The sequence below is a fragment of the Acipenser ruthenus genome, chromosome 9 (genome assembly GCF_902713425.1).
Source record: "Acipenser ruthenus chromosome 9, fAciRut3.2 maternal haplotype, whole genome shotgun sequence".
NCBI lineage: Eukaryota > Metazoa > Chordata > Actinopteri > Acipenseriformes > Acipenseridae > Acipenser > Acipenser ruthenus.
This window is the reverse complement of record NC_081197.1, coordinates 32,782,909-32,803,446: the sequence shown is the minus strand read 5'-3', so window position 1 is coordinate 32,803,446 and position 20,538 is coordinate 32,782,909. Positions and strand designations below refer to the sequence as shown.

General features: G+C 40.0%; 1 protein-coding gene across 1 annotated transcript in view; it reads left to right on the top strand.

The window, feature by feature from the left end:
• Positions 1-14,927, top strand: part of LOC117406215 (prolactin receptor-like) — a 58,352-nt gene extending 43,425 nt beyond the window's left edge. Inside the window, exons 4-9 of the mRNA XM_034010152.3 lie at positions 7,149-7,318; positions 8,655-8,827; positions 9,675-9,828; positions 10,382-10,469; positions 11,051-11,120; positions 11,855-14,927. Of these exons, the coding sequence (XP_033866043.3) occupies positions 7,149-7,318; positions 8,655-8,827; positions 9,675-9,828; positions 10,382-10,469; positions 11,051-11,120; positions 11,855-12,580 (1,381 nt within the window). The 3' untranslated portion in view covers positions 12,581-14,927. The remainder of the gene's footprint in view (positions 1-7,148; positions 7,319-8,654; positions 8,828-9,674; positions 9,829-10,381; positions 10,470-11,050; positions 11,121-11,854) is intronic.
• The last annotated feature ends 5,611 nt before the right edge of the window (positions 14,928-20,538 follow it).

Genomic DNA, 20,538 nt, shown 5'->3' with positions numbered 1-20,538 from the left:
CCACAAATTGGACAGGGTAGTGCAGTGGTTGTGCAGCAGTCAGAGGTTTTTGTTTTTTGTTAGTTTAGGGTGAAAAACAGTAATAGTGATAACAGCACTATATCAAATAAGAAGCATTCTTAAAAAAACATCATTGTATAGTTGTAAAACAATTTTCAATTTGTGTCCTGGTTCTGAGCTATGGTAATCTGGTCACCCTAACTAACAAGTACTGATTCACCTCAAGCTTAGTAAAGCTGGAAACTCTCTAGAAGCAGAGATCCTGAGGGAAGTAGAATGATATCGACATTTCTATTATTATTATTATTATTATTATTTATTTCTTAGACGACGCCCTTATCCAGGGAGATTTACAATTGTTAGAAGATATCACATTATTTTTATATACAATTACATTATTTTTTACCCATTATTTTTACATACAATTACCCATTTATACAGCTGGGTTTTTACTGGAGCAATCTAGGTAAAGTACCTTGCTCAAGGGTAGAGCAGCAGCGTCCCCCACCTGGGATTGAACCCACAACCCTCCGGTCCAGAGCCCTAACCACTACTCCACACTGCTGCCATTTCTAACCATGAATAATGTGGACTGACAGCTGCGCTGACTGTTGAATTTATGAGGGTGTGAACGCTCTGTACTTTTAATGAATCCTCCAAGCACAGCCATGTTTTGAGATGTTATACCCTAATTATATGACTTAACCTGAATGTTAAATTTGGATAGAAAGAGAAAGACAAAAGCAACATTCTGCATGATTCTGTGTAAGAATAAAGTAAGCAAGACTCACAGGGTCAGGTTCATAATGCTGTGTAATTGCTGTACAGCATTAGGTAACGATCTGCTTGTGTTAAATTCAGAGTATACCAAACGTACAATAGTTACTAGTTAGCAAGTGGAATTTAAATTGCAACTGTCAAATTAAAATACATATTGTACAGAAAAGTGGGCAGACATGACAGAAGGGATAACAGAAACACCTCCACACACAGCACAGTGTCAGCTGGTATGCCACGTGTCATTTCTTTGTGTCGAGCCAAAGAAAGGTTATGTACTGTAAATTGGATGTCAAACACATACAGCCTTGAAAGCTGAAGTGCTGAGATAATAAGGAAATAAGTTAAAATAAAAAAGTTAAATATGCAGAAAGAATATCAAGAACATGTAGTTTAACAGCTAGCGAATGAAGCTGTGACTACAATACAGTGTAAATGTCAATGCCATGATTACACCATGCACTATTAATGAGAGAAAAAGAGTCTGGAACGATTCCAAGCTAGAATAATATAAAATAAGTATTAAGTACAGACCAGTGACATTGTGCTTGGAATCTGTGTAAATACCTTCAAATGGAACACGATGTATAAGGACAGGGAAAGCAGTCTTAAGACAAAATATGATGCTGTAAAAGGCACTGACCATTAAATACTGTGCTTATTCTAAAGGCAATATCAACAAAAATGCAATTTACATATTCTGGCTGTATGTTTATTGGTTGTAAATGATGTTGCGGTCTAAAAACAGGGCTGAACACCAATACTAATTGGCCCCTTCAGAATTTTCATCTTAGAAAACTTGATACTGTGTGCGGATGCTCCAACGAGGCTTAACATTGCACTTCAGGGTGGCACTAGATTATCAATTAAGTTCTTGTATCACTGTCATTTGCAATTTGTTAATGGCAGAACATTCTTAAAGGTTAAGTGCAAGATCATGTTAGCATCAGAAGCAAAAAAGACTCATAGTGTGATTATACTGGAAGTGTTTTTCAATTCTTATTTAAAGGAACTACCGTAAAACTTCAAATAATCGCCGGTCTCTAATACTCGCCGGGTCTCTAATAAGCGCCAAGGCTTCTGGGAAATATGGTAAATAGACGCCGGGTCTCTAAACGCCGGGTTATGAATAATAATATAATGCGCGTCACACTGAATGTTCCAGCCAATACACACACACGGCTGTACAGCAAGCTTACCAATTTGTTTTTATACAGCGATGAAGAGACCCTGAGGCTCAGGATGAATGATAAGAAATCTGAATTTAACTTATTTTAAGGTACATGTAATGCACAGATTTTTTTTGTGTCACGTTATTCATTTAAAAACCAGCTGTGAAGCTTTTCTGAGCGTGCTGAAAGTAAGTAAAATACAAACTTGTTTTCTGATATACAGGGTTGCCTTTTAGTGTATTTGTACGTGTTTTTTTTTGTATTAACAGTATTTCGTGCATTTGAGTCTTGCAATGAATATTCGTATTTTGCTCCTATTTATCAATGTACACGTTATAAAAACAAATTAGTCACTTTTGCTTTGATTTTGTGATAAAAATGTTATTGTTAATCTTGAAACAGTTTGAAGCATTTTTGAGTGTGTTGTGGGCCAACTGTATGAACTTATTTTTCATATTAACACAGTATTTCATGCGTTGTTTTGCAATGAAGATTCGTTGCTGGTTAATTTTTCATCATTTGTCCATGCTTAACAATGTACATGTTTTGAGGATGAACAGTAAATATAATATGTGTTAATAAAGATGATACTTATTGCTTTTATTAATTTTAAAACCATGTTTGTTTTTTATTGTGCTGCAAGCCTACTTTAATACACGCTTGTGATCTGATATTTACAGGGCTGTCTTTAGTGGATTTTACTATTTTTATTATTATTACAATACAAACGTTAGGATACATAACCCTGGTTCCCTGAAAGAGAAGACGACCACCAATGACATTACATGCTGCCGATAGGCCCCTTCATGGGATGATACACTCAGTCCCGCCCACCAAGGGGATAAAACTGTCATCCAAAGGAAGCCATTTCTCTTTTTCCATCGAACCCGTGAGGGCGACCAATGCGACCTCACGGTTGGTGGTCGTCTTCTCTTTCAGGGAACCAGGGTTACGGTAAGTAACCTAACGTTCCCTTTCAATTCGAAGACGAACACCAATGACATTATGTATGGGATAATGTATACCAGAGCCGTCCCGAGGGAGAAAGAACGGCAGCATATGAGGGATGCACAAGCACTGTCTAACCCAGAGTTAGCGGTGTGAACTTACACCCTCAAGGACCCTCATGCCTAATGAAGGCAGGGCAGGGTCTACTACATTAAGACGGCAGAACCTGGAGAAAGTATGCGGCATAGCCCAGCTAGCTTCAGTACCAATATCAGACATCGAAGCCCCTCTGAAGAGGGCCCAAGATGTAGCCAAACCTCTAGTGGAGTGTGCGTCTACTCTACCAGGTGGGGGCAAGCCAGCACCATTATACGCAGTCGAGACTGTATCCACAATCCAATGTGACAGACGCTGCTTAGAGAGGTGCTGCCCTAGGGTCCGTGTCCCGTGACAGATGAAGAGCTGGTCAGATTGATGCAGAGCTCTTGTCCTATGCACGTAGCATTTCAATGCCCACACTGGGCAGAGGAAATTCAATCTCTCATCCTCTGTTAAAGCAAACGGAGGTGGATGGAAGGACTCCAGTTCCACAGACTGATTAATGTGGAAGGCTGTGATCACCTTGGGGAGGAAAGCAGGGTTGGTGTGCAGAGACACCCTGCTGCCATCCTCCCAAACATGCATGCAGGAGCTGTGCACAGACAGCGCCTGCAGCTCACTGACCCGCTTAGCGGAGGTGATAGCCAAGAGGAAGGCTGTCTTCATAGACAGGTACTTCAGCTGTATGGAGTGTATGGGCTCAAACGGGGCCTTCGTGAGAGCCTCCAGTACAATATTAAGGCTCCATTTGGGGAGAACAGTCTTCCTGGGAGGGTGTAATTGCCGAGCGCCTTTAAGAAACTGGGTAGCCAAAAAATGCACGCCCAGAGACATTGAATCTACGTGGGCATGGCAAGCAGAGATAGCTGCTAAATAAAAAGTGGAAGGTGACCTACCAGCATCAAGCAGTTCTTGCACTGTAAGATGACTGGCATAGGGCAAGATATGGGGTCATGGCTTCCAGCCAGACACCAAGCCTGGAAATACCTCCACTTATAGGTGTACAAGGATCTAGTGGAGTCTGCCCTAGCACTCTGCAACATATCCACAACTGCATCTGATAGCCCTAGGGCTAGCCAGCGGTCCCTTTCAGGGTCAGACCCATAGCCGGAACCTGCCCGGGTCCGGGTGCCAAAGACAGCCTTTGGCCTGACTGAGCAGATCCATGCGCAGTGGAGACTCCCAGCGTAGATCTTCCCAGCATAGGCGAGGCACGGTCAGCCGACGGTGTCTGTCGCACTTGGGGTGCAGCCGAAGGCACTGAGCCACACTTGGATTGGGCACATGTGGAGCAACCCTATTTGGGTGGGTGATGAAGCTTCGGCCATCAGACCCAATAGTTTTTAACACAACACCAATTGTACTGTGAACCCTTGTTGAACAGGGCCAGACAGTTGCGAATGGCAGCTACTCTGTCACCCGACAGGTAGGCTTGCATCGTAAGGGAATCCAGCCGGAGACTCGAGTAGACCGTACTTTACACCGGTATTAATTGGCTCTGGCATGAGGGTGAGACCCAGCATAAACAGATGCTTCATCTCCTTATCACAAATTGCTGTGTGGGCCACTGGTCCTTCCTGCGACTGGGGCAGATTAACAAGTCGTCCAGGTAGTTCATCACCCTGATAGGATGGCATCCATGCACTTTGAAAACATGTAGGGGGCTAAGTAGAGGCCAAATCACAGCACGGAAAACTGAAAGACGCTCCCCTGTAAGGTGAAGCAGAGATACTTCCTGTGCGCTGGACGAATAGGAACGTGGAATCCGCGTTCTTGCGGTCCAGTGTGATAAACCATTCGCCCGGCCAGACAGCCTGGCGAGTACAGCGGATGCCAGCGTCTCATTCTCTACCTGCCGAGATGCCTTGTGTTCCCGGTGAGACCGCTGCAGCAATTCCTCAACCGCTGGTCCAAAGGAATGGTCAGGGGAGGTAGGGGCTGCTTTTGAAAGAAGGAGCCACCTTCCCATGAGGCCACGATAAAGTCGCATCATGGTCCTCCTCAGCAATGCTGACATCCCGTTCTGTAACATCCAGGGCAACCACTGGTGCAGGTGGGGTCAGCTCTGGGGCCAGAGCAAGGGCTTGATCCTGCTGCCTGGCCAGGGGCTCCCAATGCCGCGTGCAGTCACACAACGTGGCAGCGCATAGCGTATGGAGCACGGGCTCAAGGCGTGTTAGGCAGGATAAAAGTGTACTGCTTTTTTTTCTAACTGAAAAGGCGGGTGACCAAGTGCACCAAGTAGGCGGGTTGAAACAAGTGGCAACGCGGGTGAACTGGAATTTTTAAGCGCACCTAGAGGGTGGGCTGAGGCAATCCAGCAGAGTCAACTCCACAGCGGGGCGTGGCAAAGCCAGCAAAGTCTGTGCACTGACGCTGTGGTGCTGGGCACCTTGTGCCGTATGCACTGAGCGCTTGTGCACCTAAGCACCAAGGGCTATGCGTGCGCCGGGGTACCAAAGCACCGGGGGGCCACTACGCAATTGTGCCTACCCTAACTGCGCGGTCACACACACCTGGTCAGCACGTAGCGTGCACCAAGGGGACACAAAAGCCGAAACCGCAGTGGGCGAGTTGAAGCAGACAGCAAAAACATGGTAGAAAGATAATATAGGGGAGAGCACACTGTTTGTTTACAAGGCCCAACTCACCGAGGTGGGCGGGCCTACACAGGCGGCGAGGTCTACTCGACAGCGGGGATGCGGCAAGGCCTAGCCCCATGGAGGAACTGTGTACTCTCAGGAAGAAATAGACAACCACTCGTGGGTGACTGCACAGGAATTCACGACAGACAGATAACAAAGAGCGGCCTACCATGCAAGAGAGGAGGCCACTGAAAGACAGAAAGGCAAAAGGCTCTGTCTTTTCAAAGTCGTTGATTCCAGGAAAGCGGCGAGCCAGCTTTCAGCACGAATGCAAGGGAAATAAGCTCTTTTCTATCAACACACTCAGCTAGACATAGAGGTTTTACTTTACCATCTTGAGAAGGAAAATGAGAAATGGCTTCCTTTGGATGACAGTTTTATCCCCTGGGCGGGACCAAGTGCATCATCCCAGGAAGGAGCCTATTGGCAGCTCTGGTATAGAGAGCTCAGCGATACCTACCCAATTGGCAGGCATATCCCATACGTAATGTCATTGGTGGTCGTCTTCGAATTGAAAGTGAACTGTTATTACCCACTGACACAACCTTTAATGACGTTGCTGGAATGCTGTAATTTACTTATGTCGTTTTTATAAGGTTGTGTGCAGGCAGCTTTTTCATGATTGCATCTGAAGTATGTGCAGATGTTAGTGAACTTACATAATAAACGCAGAGTCTCAAATACAGTCGCCAGTCTCCAATAGGCACCAGGGCTACAGGCAAATATTGTAAATAAACACAGGGGCGTTTATTTAAAGTTTTACGGTATGCTGTGTTGTGAAATCGTTTTCTCTCAACATTACACACCAGTGCATACTTACTAACATATTCAAGCTGTTTCTGTTGTATGATGTGGGACTTCACAGAAATTAGTCTGGGCAGTCGAAGTATTGACACCCCTTTACGTTGCTCCCCAAGTAGCATTCAGTAATTGATGATTTTGGGGTAGAAACATAAAGGTCCATAGTCCAGACCATCTCCAGTTCTAAAACCAATCGAGCACTGCCAGATAGATCAAGAGGTTGGTTTAAGAACACAGTTTTCAGGTATTGAAACTGAAAGTGATCTGTCGAAAAGAGAAGCAATAACATCTACCCGCTGACTTGTGAAAACAGTTTGCAGATGGACTGACGAGCTGTCTCAAGGGTGTGCCAAATCCAAAGGTCACACTACATTTCAATGAAGGTAAACTGAGTGGGTGTCAGTACTTCTGATCAAGACTTTTCTTTGTGTTATTGTGCTCTTTGTTTTTATTGTCATGTAAAGAAAGGCACCATGTTGTAAGACGAGACCTGATTGAGTAGAAGAGAGCCTAGCAACCCTGCTTATGCTTAAAGGGAGTTCAGTTTCGTGAAATTGTAGAAACAAAATCCTTCGCAGGAGGTTATTGTGCTGTGCCACTATAGCCGGTACCAGATCTGCAGTGTGCCAGCAGAGTATGTGACAGCTGCCTGCAACACAGCCCGCAGATTGCTTCCTAACCTCGTTCTCTCTCTTATTAATTATAGATTTGCGCCAAAGCGAGAATGCCCAGACTACATCACTGGGGGTAGTAACAGCTGTTACTTTGACAGCGATAACACACAGGTTTGGGTGGTCTATTGCCTGAATGTCACTGCATGGAACAAGCACGGCTCACAGACTTCAGATGAGCACTGCCTGGATGTTGTAGACATAGGTATGGCTTGTATGAGACGTATTAAAAATCGTGCTTGTACCAACACACAGCTTGCCTATTTCCACACTGACATGCTTTGCAGCCAAGATTTCACCCCAAAGACACTGCTGAGGTTGTAAGGCATACAAACAGACATTGCTTTAAGCTAGTATGCTACCTGAAAGATTTTGTTTAAATGTTTGCTAGAACATGTGCTTCATACAGAGCTGTATTTTTATGACACTATTATTAAAGGGTCCCATAATTCCCCATACAGATCAATAGAAAGTTAAAGGGTGTCAGTATTTCAATCTGCTTCATGTGCCATAACAATAATATCATATGGAGATTTTTATATTGCAGCAATTTTATATTAAATTACTCAGCAGGTTTGTCAGTATGACGATTACTGTATCCCCTTCTTCAGAAGCCACTTGCAAGGATGACATTACATGACTGCATATAAATGAATGAATCAGGGTTCCAGAGGGAAGCCAGTACAAATGTGCTGGCATACAGAAAAGGCCTAAGATTACTTTAGGTGATAAATAAGGCTTTCTCGTTTTAAAGGAATTGTATTTTTGACTTTAGAACAGAAAACTCTATTCTAACTCTAAGCGCTATAAGAAAATGGTTATTGAAGTTTAATGTAAAGCTGTTTTAAAATATCACATTTGCATATGATCTGAATTTTAATAAATAATGTACATTTTAGTACTATTTTGATTTGTTACCATTAAGATGTGTCCATTTGTATTAGATTTTATAATCAACATTATTGTCATACATGGTTTTTGTTTTGTTCAGAAGCAAACGATAAGATTCTCCTTTTTTTAAATTATATTCCTTTTTAATGGCTGCTTAAACAAGTCTTGATTTATTGCTGCCATCTGCAGGATTTTTAGATCATAAACCAGTTTAGAAATGTCTGCCTTGGAATAATCTGCCTATGGTGGTGGCGCTTCACAAGAGCAAATGTATTCAGAATGAAAAAAACTAAATACGTACTTCAAAGCACATTAGAAATGAACAAAAAAAAACACTACACACTACTACTACTACTACTACGACTGATACTAATAATAATAATAATAATAATAATAATAATAATAATAATTACCCAAATGCCTTTCCTTACTGTGTGTAAGATGTCTTGTGTTCCTTTTATTACAAGTACTGCTTCATTCCTAATTGCTATTGATATTGCTTCGTTGTTGTATTGAAGAATATAAAAGTCTGTGTCTACATATATGTAAAACCTAATTAACCTTCCCAGGAAAAAAAAAAACCCTTTGAGATATACCCATAGTATATTGCATACGGTAAAATCATTTTCCCTTGTTATATATATTTACAGTTGAGCCAGACCCGCCCACTAACATGACGTACTCGTTTACAAACAGCAGCCACGATGGTCGTGGCCAGACTGTGCTTGTGTCCTGGCTTGCCCCTGAGACTGTTGACGTGGAGAGCTGGCTCACGCTGGTTTACGAGCTGCAGTTCCGACGGAAATCAGAGCACCACTGGAAGGTAAACCAACCCTATGAGGGTGTGGACAGCACATTGACAACCCAGGGAGAAAACCTACAAACAGACAACCAATCAATCAGTGTGATTCTCGTTTGAGTTTCATTGTATTAAACTTGCACTCTGCAAGACAAGACCTGCATTAGGAACCTGCCTATTCTAAAGAGGCCTGTCTTTCTGATTGAAACCCAAAGCCAATGACTGAATGCTTTGTCAGCATGCATTACTAGCAGGTACTGTCAATAATGCAGCTAAAATATCCAATTTAATACACCTTCATGTTAGTTTAAAGCCTGTCTATTATTGATATTCCCCTATTATACAATGCTTGAACACACTCTGCTTCGCCTCCTGTACCCGATGCATGGCAATATCCCACAACGACACATCCTGTCGTGCTATATTGCCTGGATGGAAAGCATACAGAAGTCTTCCATGGACTTCCTGACCTTGCAAGAGGTTAACTGTTATTTTCCCCACACTGCAAGCCTAGACATTTTGTGATTTTCTAGATTTCTTTAGGGAGAGCGTTATTTGAGCTCTTATTTCACTGGTCAATGCACAGCTCTTGTTTTGTTTTAGTCGTTGCTTTGGCATTCTTTTCAAAGCTCCCTGGAAAATTGTTGTAATTCCAAGTTTCCAATAAATATACAAAAATCAAGATTACTACATATATTTGTAATGCTTGTAGTGTTTTACAGTCAGAAACATTTGCATTTCTCCACAATCTAGACAGTTAAAGGACTTTGTGGTGGTGGGCTCAGACCCATGACTGGTACTGTATATTTACTATATGGGTGTGTATTTATATATTTAATATGGGTATGTATTTATATATGTTCTTTTTCAGGTAAAAGGTATTCTGCGGGAGCCCAAGATAGAATTGCTGGACTTTCCAGAAGGAAGCTACATTGTCAGAGTCAGATGTAAATCCAAGAATTCTGGGCACTGGAGTAAATGGAGCAAACCCATGACATTGAACATTTTACTAGGGAAATCTATAGGTACTAAATCAATGTTTCAATATTTTATGGGTGGTTGCAGGTGAGGGAAATCATACATAGCATTTACATTGATACCTGAGCTATCTGGTCATCAAATGGACTGGACATTTGTGGCTGCGTAGACATGGCTTCATATATTATGGCAGTGTGCATCTGTAACCCTGAACACCAGAGCACTTCCACAAGAAGTATGTTTTAGTAACATGACTGTTAACATGACTGTTCATTGTAGATGGTGTAACTGGAAAAAGCAGCCTAAGCGATCCGGTCCAAAATATTACCTAAAAACACATTTCAAAAATGCCTTTATACACAAAAATAAAAACATAGCATTAATACCCTCTGCATTGGGCCTTCTCTGCAGATAATTGACCTTGGTTTCCCATGTAAGTGTCAATAATTAACATTTTATTAATAGCTAGATTAGAGTTCACATCTCATAATGTGGTTCTTTTTCAGGACAGACACAGACAGAGAGACAGGCAGACAGACAGGTAAAACATTCCAGCTGCAGTCATTAATGAGCACTCATTCATTTTTGTGTGTATTACAGATATGATGCTGGCATTGATCCTAGTAACTGGAGTCAGCATTATGGCTGTCTTGATAATTGGCTTCAGCATTTTACCTCAAAGAAAAAGGTAAAAAGAAAAGAAAAAGGAAATACATGAGACAAACAAATGTACCAAACATTCCCCATTCTTTCTTTTTTCCCATCCTCTGTCCTGTCACTAGGTGTCAATATTAGACAAGCTTGGTTTTACAAAGGCCCTTCTACAGTTTAGCTCCCTGCGGTTCTAAACTGCGGTGTGCATCTCAGACAAGTCTCTAACCAGCACCCTGGAGTGAATGTTTTATCAAAGCTGCTGGTTAGTACTCTAACAATACTATTGAGAGTTCAAGTAAACCTCCTCCATTTGGTGAATGCTCAGTGCCTCTTCATGAAACCGGTGTCAGAAATGACATGAATTTCTAACCCATTTCTCAATCGCCCTTCCCATGTAACAAAACACACCGGCTCAAACAAATAACAAAACAAATCAATGACATAAGCCACTTGACTATGGTATAAAAATTGCAGTGTAAAAAGAAATTATTTAATTGCATTGGCTGAGGGCAGTCATTACAATTCCAATAGTATGTACATTCTATATATCTCAAAAGTCAATGTTTCTCTGAGAAATCCTTTAATATTGTGCTTTGATTTTTGTTCTTCTGGTAGGATTAAAGCTATTCTCCTGCCTCCCATTCCTAAACCAAGAATCAGTGGGATTGATCCGCTCCTTTTGAAGGTAAATTCCCTCGTAACTGTCAGTAGGGATAAGCTACTGCTTGATCCCTACCAAAGCAGTCCTTCAAGGCTTTGTCCCCTGATCAGGTAATGAGCACTACAATAATTTCTACATACAACAAAAAATAAAATTCTTCTTGTAGAAAGCAGTTTATTTTGAATCGACAGTAGTGACAGGCATTCAAGATTTTCCATCAGTAATGAGTATTGATCATTTTACCCATCGCACAAACACTACATTCGAAAGAAGGGAGCTGGCTGTCTGTTTGATTAGAAAGTTTGTACACCTTCAGCTTACGCAGTATGTGTCACTTTAAGCCATATTACCATATTACTTAAAAAGAGGAGCATGGGGCTAGGTGGCAAAGCAGGCTAATTCAGTACCATTTCATCCCTTCCACTTCTGGGTGACTAGGTTTGAATCTGGTTCAGAAGTCATTTGATGATCTAAAGCTAGACCCCAGTGTACATTAGTCAACATCTCGGAACCACCACACCATTGATCCCCAAAACACACTCCCTGTAGGCAGTGCCATTGACCATTGCCTGTTATGAGCGCTAAGTGAAGTAATTAAAAACATGTACACAGACACACAATGCTGTAAATGTAAAATAACTTTGAGATTGTTATATTTCTTTTTGAACTAGGAACGTCCTATTTTTCATGTATAATTGTATGGTAGAATATGAAAAGATGTGAAATGAGTTCTTCCTGTAATAAATAATTTCTTCCAGAGGGGCAAAATGGATGAAATCAATCGACTTTTCACTTCATTCTACGGATACATCCCTTCTCAGTATGCAGAGGAATCATGGCTGGAGGTCAGCATGGACGGGAGCGTTTCATCCAAAGACAGCCTAGCAGAGGATGATGGGAAGCCTCGCAGTACACAGTGCCCCATTGATCTTGTCAAGAAGGTGGTAGAAGCGAAGGAGGAACAAATGTACATTCTGGAGCTGGACAGAAGCCAGCTGAGTCTAAAAGAAAGCATGAATCCAAATGCGAACGTCGCTTGGAGTTCTGAAAACAAAATTAACGTGGAGAAATCGTTTGAAGCTATAACAAGCCCTGGGGGGGGATACAGTGTCGCCCTCAGCCCAACAACCGGACCCTCTGTTCACACAGGTCACAATTTCTATACCTGTGTGAACAGAGTGAGCTGCAGTGGGGCTGTGCAGCTTGCTCCCTGTTTACCAGACTTTGGACATAAATCCACCTTCTTGGAACTCAAAGATTCAAAAGGCGCCATGGGAAAACCCAAGCATCAGAATTCAACCACTAGCAGCCCAAAAAGCACAGCCAGCCAAAATGATCCTTCTCCATACAAGGTGAAGCTGCCTGATGTTAAGGGTGGTTTCAGTGAGTGGGGGGGTTGTGGAATTTTAAGCTACACAACAGTGGAGGCCCTACACCTTCATCAGGATGCTACACCTGGGACTAGGCTTCAGCCAGAACAATGAATATTTGTGTTTGGATCACAATGACCCCGCGACCCCTTTACTGACGTGTCACATCTCAGAGAAGTAAGCCATGTTCCGAGAGTCTTTCACAAGGATATCCCTTATGAATTGGTTCTCTGGTTGGAAGCAGGTTTTGGCCTGAGAGAGGGAGGCGGGTGTTTCTGGTAAAAAAATAAATGGCCATTTTTAAGCCACAGCTGATGTCTGGATAGTGCTTTCTGGTTTCCCTCAAGTTCTTCAATTTAGAGTCTAATTTTGGAGTCCACAAACAAAAAACGATCCATTCATGTATGTAGCTCGGTCAAATACCATCCTGGTTTTCTGCACACCACAGAAAGACTTTTAGTTACATTTTAGTTTTTTTTTTTAGTTTTTTATTATATTGTGTATGAAAGCCGTATTATAAAAATATAAAGCCATGTATCCTTCTGAAGGAACTTCTGAGGTAGAAAAGAAAAACTACAGCAGAAAAAAATACAATTTAAAAAGAGAACGCCAAAACCAGAACACCAATAAATAAGTTCTTATTGCCAAAGGAAAGGCATTTAAAATAATAACAGTATAGCCTTTGAAACATGTCTTGCCTCTCATTAGCATAACTACACTAACAAGTCCCGATCATTTTGCTGTGGAAAGCTTAGTTTCCTATTCGGGTGAAATGCATTTATCCTGCCGCAGCTCTGTAAGTCACTTACAGTGCAGAGGGGATTAGGACAACCCCAGAGCCTCACGCTCACCTATATAACCATTATCTGTAACACACAAAATGAAGTGAGAGAGGAAGCCATATTTCTATCGCTGTCAGATGTACTGTGTTATAATGTACGAATTGGGGTAGGTAATAAATATATAATAAATATATAAATATATACAGTGCCTTGCAAAAGTATTGAGACCCCTGACCAATTCTCTCATATTACTGAATTACAAATGGTACATTGAAATTTCGTTCTGTTTGATATTTTATTTTAAAACACTGAAACTCAAAATCAATTATTGTAAGGTGACATTGGTTTTATGTTGGGGAAATATTTTTAAGAAAAATAAAAAACTGAAATATCTTGCTTGCATAAGTATTCAACCCCCACACATTAATATTTGGTAGAGCCACCTTTCGCTGCAATAACAGCTTTAAGTCTTTTGGGGTAAGTATGTACCAGCTTTGCACACAGTGTCGGAGTGATTTTGGCCCATTCTTCTTGGCAGATTTGCTCCAGGTTGTTCAGGTTGGTTGGATGACACTTGTGGACCGCAATTTTCAAATAGTGCCACAGATTCTTAATGGGATTTAGATCAGGACTTTGACTGGGCCACTGTAGGACATTCACCTTTTTGTTCTTGAGCCACTCCAATGTTGCTTTAGCCTTGTGCTTGGGATCATTGTCCTGCTGAAAGGTGAATTTCCTCCCAAGCTTCAGTTTTTTAGCGGACTGAAGCAGGTTCTCTTGCAGTATTTCCCTGTATTTTGCTCCATCCATTCTTCTTTCAATTTTAACAAGATGCCCAGTCCATGCTGATGAGAAGCATCCCCACAGCATGATGCTGCCACCACCATACTTCACTGTAGGGATGGTGTGTCTTGAGGCATGGGCAGTGTTAGGTTTGCGCCACACATAGTGCTTTGAGTTTTGGCCAAAAAGCTCTATCTTGGTCTCATCTGACCACAAAACCTTTTCCCACATCGCAGCTGGGTCACTCTCATCCTTTCTGGCAAACTCCAGACGTGCTTTCAGTTGGTACTTTTTGAGTAACGGCTTCTTTCTTGCCACCCTCCCATACAGGCCAGTGTTATGCAGAGCTCTTGATATGGTTGACAGGTGCACCATTACTCCACTCCCAGCCACTGAACTCTGTAGCTCCTTCAAAGTGATTGTTGGCCTCTCTGTGGCTTCTCTCACAAGTCTCCTTCTTGTCTGAGCACTGAGTTTTGAGGGACGGCCGTTTCTTGGCAGTGCCTGGGTGGTGTGATGCAGCTTCCACTTCCTGATTATTGATCCAACTGTGCTCACTGGGATATCCAAACACTTGGATATTATTTTGTACCCTTTCCCTAATCTATGCATTTGTATTACTTTATCTCCAACTTCTGTAGAATGCTCTTTGGTCTTCATTTTCCTTCAGATTCACAGCCTGACCAATGATCCTTCAACAGTGGGGTTTTTATCCAGAAAATGTGACAGCAACTTTAATGGTTCACAGGTGGAGGCCAATGGTAAGGTAATTGTGTCCTCGTTAGGGCAATTTTTTTCATCGGTGTAAACTGGGAGCTTCCACAGCACAGGGGTTGAATACTTATGCAAGCAAGATATTTCAGTTTTTTATTTTTCTTAAAAATATTTCCCAACATAAAACCAGTTTCACCTTACAATAATTGTTTTTGAGTTTCAGTGTTTTAAAATAAAATATCAAACAGAATGAAATTTCAATGTACCATTTGTAATTCAGTAATATGAGAGAATTGGTCAGGGGTCTCAATACTTTTGCAAGGCACTGTATATATATATATATATATATATATATATATATATATATATATATATATATATATATATATATAGTATATAACCCTATGTATGGCTGAGGTTTATGAAAGATAAGACAAACCTCATTAAAGTAAATAAGTGAAGTGCCTTATCAGTTTTCTGACTGCAGGATTGGTTGAACCCTTGTAAAAGTTTCCCATAGTTAAAGCATAGCAAAGTGTACTAAAGCACAGGGAGGCATTGTAAAGTATATTAATAAGTAATAAAGATGATAGAAAATCATGGTAAAACCACAAACATGCTGTGCAACAATACTGAGGTAAACCTTTAGGAACACAAAGCATAAAAACACTTGTAAAATCTTGTAGTTGTGTCCTGTGTGGATGGATTCTTTGGAGTACCACGGATGGCGTTATCTAAACGATCTAGAACTAGGTTTTAATTAGCTGCTTCAAATTGTTTCTATAGCACATCGGAATTCTTATTAAAATAGAATGTGCAGGCCTGATAAGGCTGCACCAGCTAATTAATATACCAGAGATGGCATTATTAATATACCAGTGGAGATGGCATTATTAATATACCGGTGGAGATGGCATTATTAAGACAATTATAAAAGAGAAAACTGAATCCATGGCCACAGGCAGCAACATGAATGGGAATTTTAATCAGGGCATGTGGGGTACAGGTAATGAATACTCTGTATTGACAGGAAACAGGCTGAAAGTAGCTCTTAAACCATGTGGAAACTGTCCATATTGGTAAAAGTATTTTATCTGTAACATTATTTGAAATAACTGTATTTATCTAAATATACTATTTTGGATGCATGCTTGATCTCTATTTAATAAAATGTAAAATGATATATTTGATCGTTTTGAAATGAAGTGACTGATCACTTAGAAAATGATGTACTATGCTTCATATGTTACTCAAGTATGGTCATTGATATTATCGCAGTGTTTTACATATTGACAATCCAACTCTGGAAAATCAATGTACCTTTTCCAACGAAATCTGGAAGAAAGGTAGTAAAATCTAATGACTGCCCTGCCCGTAGGCAGGATGGCACTTTTTCACTGCGTTCTTGTTCATACTGATTTGTAGTCATGTAAAACAGCAGCGAACACATGCTTTTAGTGACAACTGGTGAAACGTATGCATAACAACAGAATTTGTATTTTTCTGTTCAACACTTATTGTGATCAATAAACCTATTTCAAAACATAAAAAGTATTTGTCTTAATCTTGAATGTGGAGACGATTGTGGGAGCATAAAACTACACTGTGTATAACTATATAACACCATTTAAAGGGTTACAATCTTTTCTTACTGGACCAAAAGAGGGAAGGCATTGAGGAACACTGCAGTTTTGAAAGTAGGGGTAGTGTCCCTTGGCTAGATCAGTTTAATAGTAATGTAATACAGCACAGTGAAAGCATGGTAAAGCATAGGTACTGTAAGCACTGTAAAGAACAGCAAGGTATGGTCAAGCATATTAATAAATATGGCAAACCAAGGTAAATGCATGGTATGGGAAAAGCATGTTAAAACTACAAAAATACTGTGCAAATAAACTTCATAAGGGACATCTGTGTGTAATAAATAGGAAGGTTAATTTAACAGTCTGAAATCTTTAAACTTGACAAAGAAAATAGAGCATTGCACCTTAAATAGCAGTGGCAATATGTTTTCAATTGTGTTCAGTTAATTGCATTTCTTATTCATGCAATGCAAGTTTGTGAGCGTGCATAAAATATAACTGCTAATCATGAAAAGAATGAGCATTTCTTATAACAGCTGTCAGTGTATAACTGCTGAATAGATCTGTGAAGGTTATACAGTAAGTCACTTGCAGTAGGTCTTATTAATGGGAAATGAGTGCTATGAATAAAATAAAATAATATTATTTTTAAAGTAAATCACTGAGAGTGTTTCACTTGTTTTGCTTCAATCCAAATAAGTTTGTATTCTTCTGGCAAACCAAAGCAGAAGCTGTGCCCAGCCCTTGATGTAAGATCCTGTACCACTCAGTGTGCTCACATGCTCCACCCAAAATAGCACTGATTGCATTGTTAGCTATAAATAACATCTCCATTTCCCAGCCATCATGAAGATAAATGAAACCTTTTCTAAAGGAGAGGTCAGGCCCCACATACCGGTGATGATAATCACAACAGCAACAAGAATAATAATGCTACTGCCACTACCACTAATAATACAGTGATTACAATAGAAAGAATCATGCTGACTCAAATCTATGAAAAAGAGTTTATGTTGACTCAAAAATGTCTTCATCTAGGCAATGTGGGGAAGGTATAAAAAAAGGCCTATAAAATGCTTGGATATATAGTGAAAAGTGTTTAATTCAAATCAAGGTAAGTAATGTTAAAACTTTACAATGCATTGGTAAGACCTCATCTAGAATATTGTGTTCAGTTCTGGTCACCTCGCTACAAAAAGGATATTGCTGCTCTAGAAAGAGTGCAAAGAAGAGCAACCAGAATTATTCCAGGTTAAAAGGCATGTCATATGCAGACAGGCTAAAAGAATTGAATCTGTTCAGTCTTGAACAAAGAAGACTACGCGGCGATTCAAGCATTCAAAATTCTAAAAGGCTTCGACAACGTCAACCCAAGGGACGTTTTCGACCTGAAAAAAGAAACAAGGACCAGGGGTCACAAATGGAGATTAGATAAAGGGGCATTCAGAGCAGAAAATAGAAGGCACTTTTTTACACAGAGAATTGTGGGTCTGGAACCAGCTCCCCAGTAATGTTGTTGAAGCTGACACCCTGGGATCCTTCAAGAAGCTGCTTGATGAGATTCTGGGATCAATAAGCTACTAACAACCAAACAAGCAAGATGGGCTCCTCTCGTTTGTAAACTTTCTTATGTTCTTATGTTCTTAACTGTCTGTACATAATAATAAGGCTGTATTTTCCATCAAGAGGTTTGGGTCACAAGATAAGAAAAAGACAAAGTTCAATAATAAGCTGCTTTTACTGTACTGTACTTCATTGGTCCTCTGGTGCTGACCAGTGCCGCCCGTAAGCTTTAGCATAAATAAAGGTCCAGATGGCAACCAATGACATCCCCCTGGGAAAAAAAAAACTGATGCAAAGGCAGAGGAACACTACAAAAAATAAGAGAATTTAAGGTGAGTCTTGAATAGAGGTTAGTTTTATATTTTGATATACTGTATTTAAAATAGGAATAAATATTATAACATTTTTAAAGACTTCACTATTGGGAATGCTTGTAATGAACCTGATAACACATCATAAAGCCCTCCAACAGAGTATTGTTACATTTCAAATCAATTTTATAATACATTATTACATGCACGTGTTCATGGAAAAGACTGTGCACTACTATATAAACATTATAGCTAATGTCTATTTTTTTTAAATGGACAATGTTCGAGTCTATTGTAGTAAGGATATTACCAGATATTTTGCACCTGTCCTTTCCGACAGCCAGTTGGTAAGTTTTAGATTTACACACGGTAGCATGGAGAACTGTTTTGCAGACATTTTGAGTTGAAGTGAGGGCACATCTTTGCTGTTATGAAATTCAGGTTGTCAGCATGAAGATGGTAGCAAACAGCTTGACAGCTCCATTGCTATGGATAACAAAGCAGGATGTCATCGAACATGTTTACTTACTAGGTCAATTGTGAAATCCATCTGTAATTTAGAAGTGTCTCTGGTGATCAACACTTTGTCATGTTGGATTGCAGGTCTCTATACATATTTCAGATTTATTTTAAGAGACACGTTTTTTTGGATTACATCATGCCAGTGCAAAAACTGTAACGGCATGGACAGATGCCTTTTCTTATCTCAGAAGTTTATTTTAATTAGGCCCTAACCCCACCCCCTTTTTTTGTCATTGTTTTACTTGTTTTAGAGCTCCCAATTGTTAGTTTGTATTCATGTGTACTATGCCCAATTATTTTACTTTCTTGTTATGGAAAACAAATAAAAAACAATTGTTCACAAAAAAAGAGACATGTTTTGGTTCATTAACTGTTGACAATTAGTTTAAACAAATGTTCATTTAGTGTTAATAGTTAATATATGGTAACTTATTTATAGACTAATAAAAAGGGTATAATACACTAACACCTGATTTAATTTGCTAAATGTAACTACAGTAATAACTTTAAGTGCCTTTAAACAAAATGAACAGTAATATGACCAAACTCGAGCTGATAATCCCAATAAGGATCTGATGCTTACTGAAGTTCAAGGCTGGTCATTTTTTAATCAGTTCATAAATACTTTACTATATATTAACAAAATGCAAACCTTTGTTAGTAAGCTACAGTAGTTGTTAACAGTTAAAAAAAGATTGTTGAAAATAGCTTGGTGAATGCATCCTAAAGTTATCACTATAATATAATATTATACATTATTATACTGATGCAGATAGTTGACAGAGCACATCTATGTGGCTCATAGAGTGACTCGGAGTGGCAAGCAGATCACAATCTAATTATCACAAACTGAATTTTAAAAAAAGCAAGCAAAGAAGAAAAATGTTTTAATCAACAATGTGGGAAATAGTGATGATATTGCTAAAGGAAATAAGAGGTACGCCTTTGACGTCATCCCTTTAAATCATATTGAAAGTGTAACATTTTACAAACTTCTTTAGTTGACTGTGTGAAAAATAAAGAAGAGCGAAGTAGAGCAGTAGTGCCCTGACCAAAGTACTGCTCAATGCTCAAAAGCAAACTGAACAAGACAACTGTTTCAAGAAGAATTCTTAACTCAGTATTTGGTGGTATTTTTTTAGTTTTACCATGCCTCTCCCATGGTTACACTATGCATTTACCATAGCTTGCCCTGGTTTGCCAAGTTTATTAATATGCTTTACCACACCTTGCTATTCTTTACTATGCTTACCCACACTTTATTACACTTTGCTATGCTTTTACTTTGGTAAACTTGTATAAGAATTTGTCAATGTATTCAGTGATACAGATATCACAAACACAAGAGAACATCTGCAAATTAGGCATCTGCAGATGTAGGTCCATAATGACACATTTCTAGGGAACTCCATGACTCTGTGTGGTTATTTTATTCTTGTGTCAGGAGAATACAGTAATGACCAGCACAACAGAGCTGAACCTCTGATACCGATGCTGTTCAAACTGTTGATTTGCAGTGGCTCCTTCTACATATAGGGAGTGTTTTATAATACATCTGTTTTTTTTTCTCTGATAAACATTAGAAAAAATAGCTTAGTTTGCTTACAAAAAAACCCATGCACTGTGTGGTAAAGTACACAGTGAATGTCTTTGGTAGGGGTCTGTTTTTTCCTTGTTAATTGCTATCAGGGTTTAATGATACTAGGGGCTAGTGGGTTCAGAACTTTAAGGGGATCAATCGCTGCAGGCACTACAGTAGCCTGATGTGTCATGGCTTCAGATGTCAAGGGGGGGGGGGGGGGGGGTTGTCAAAG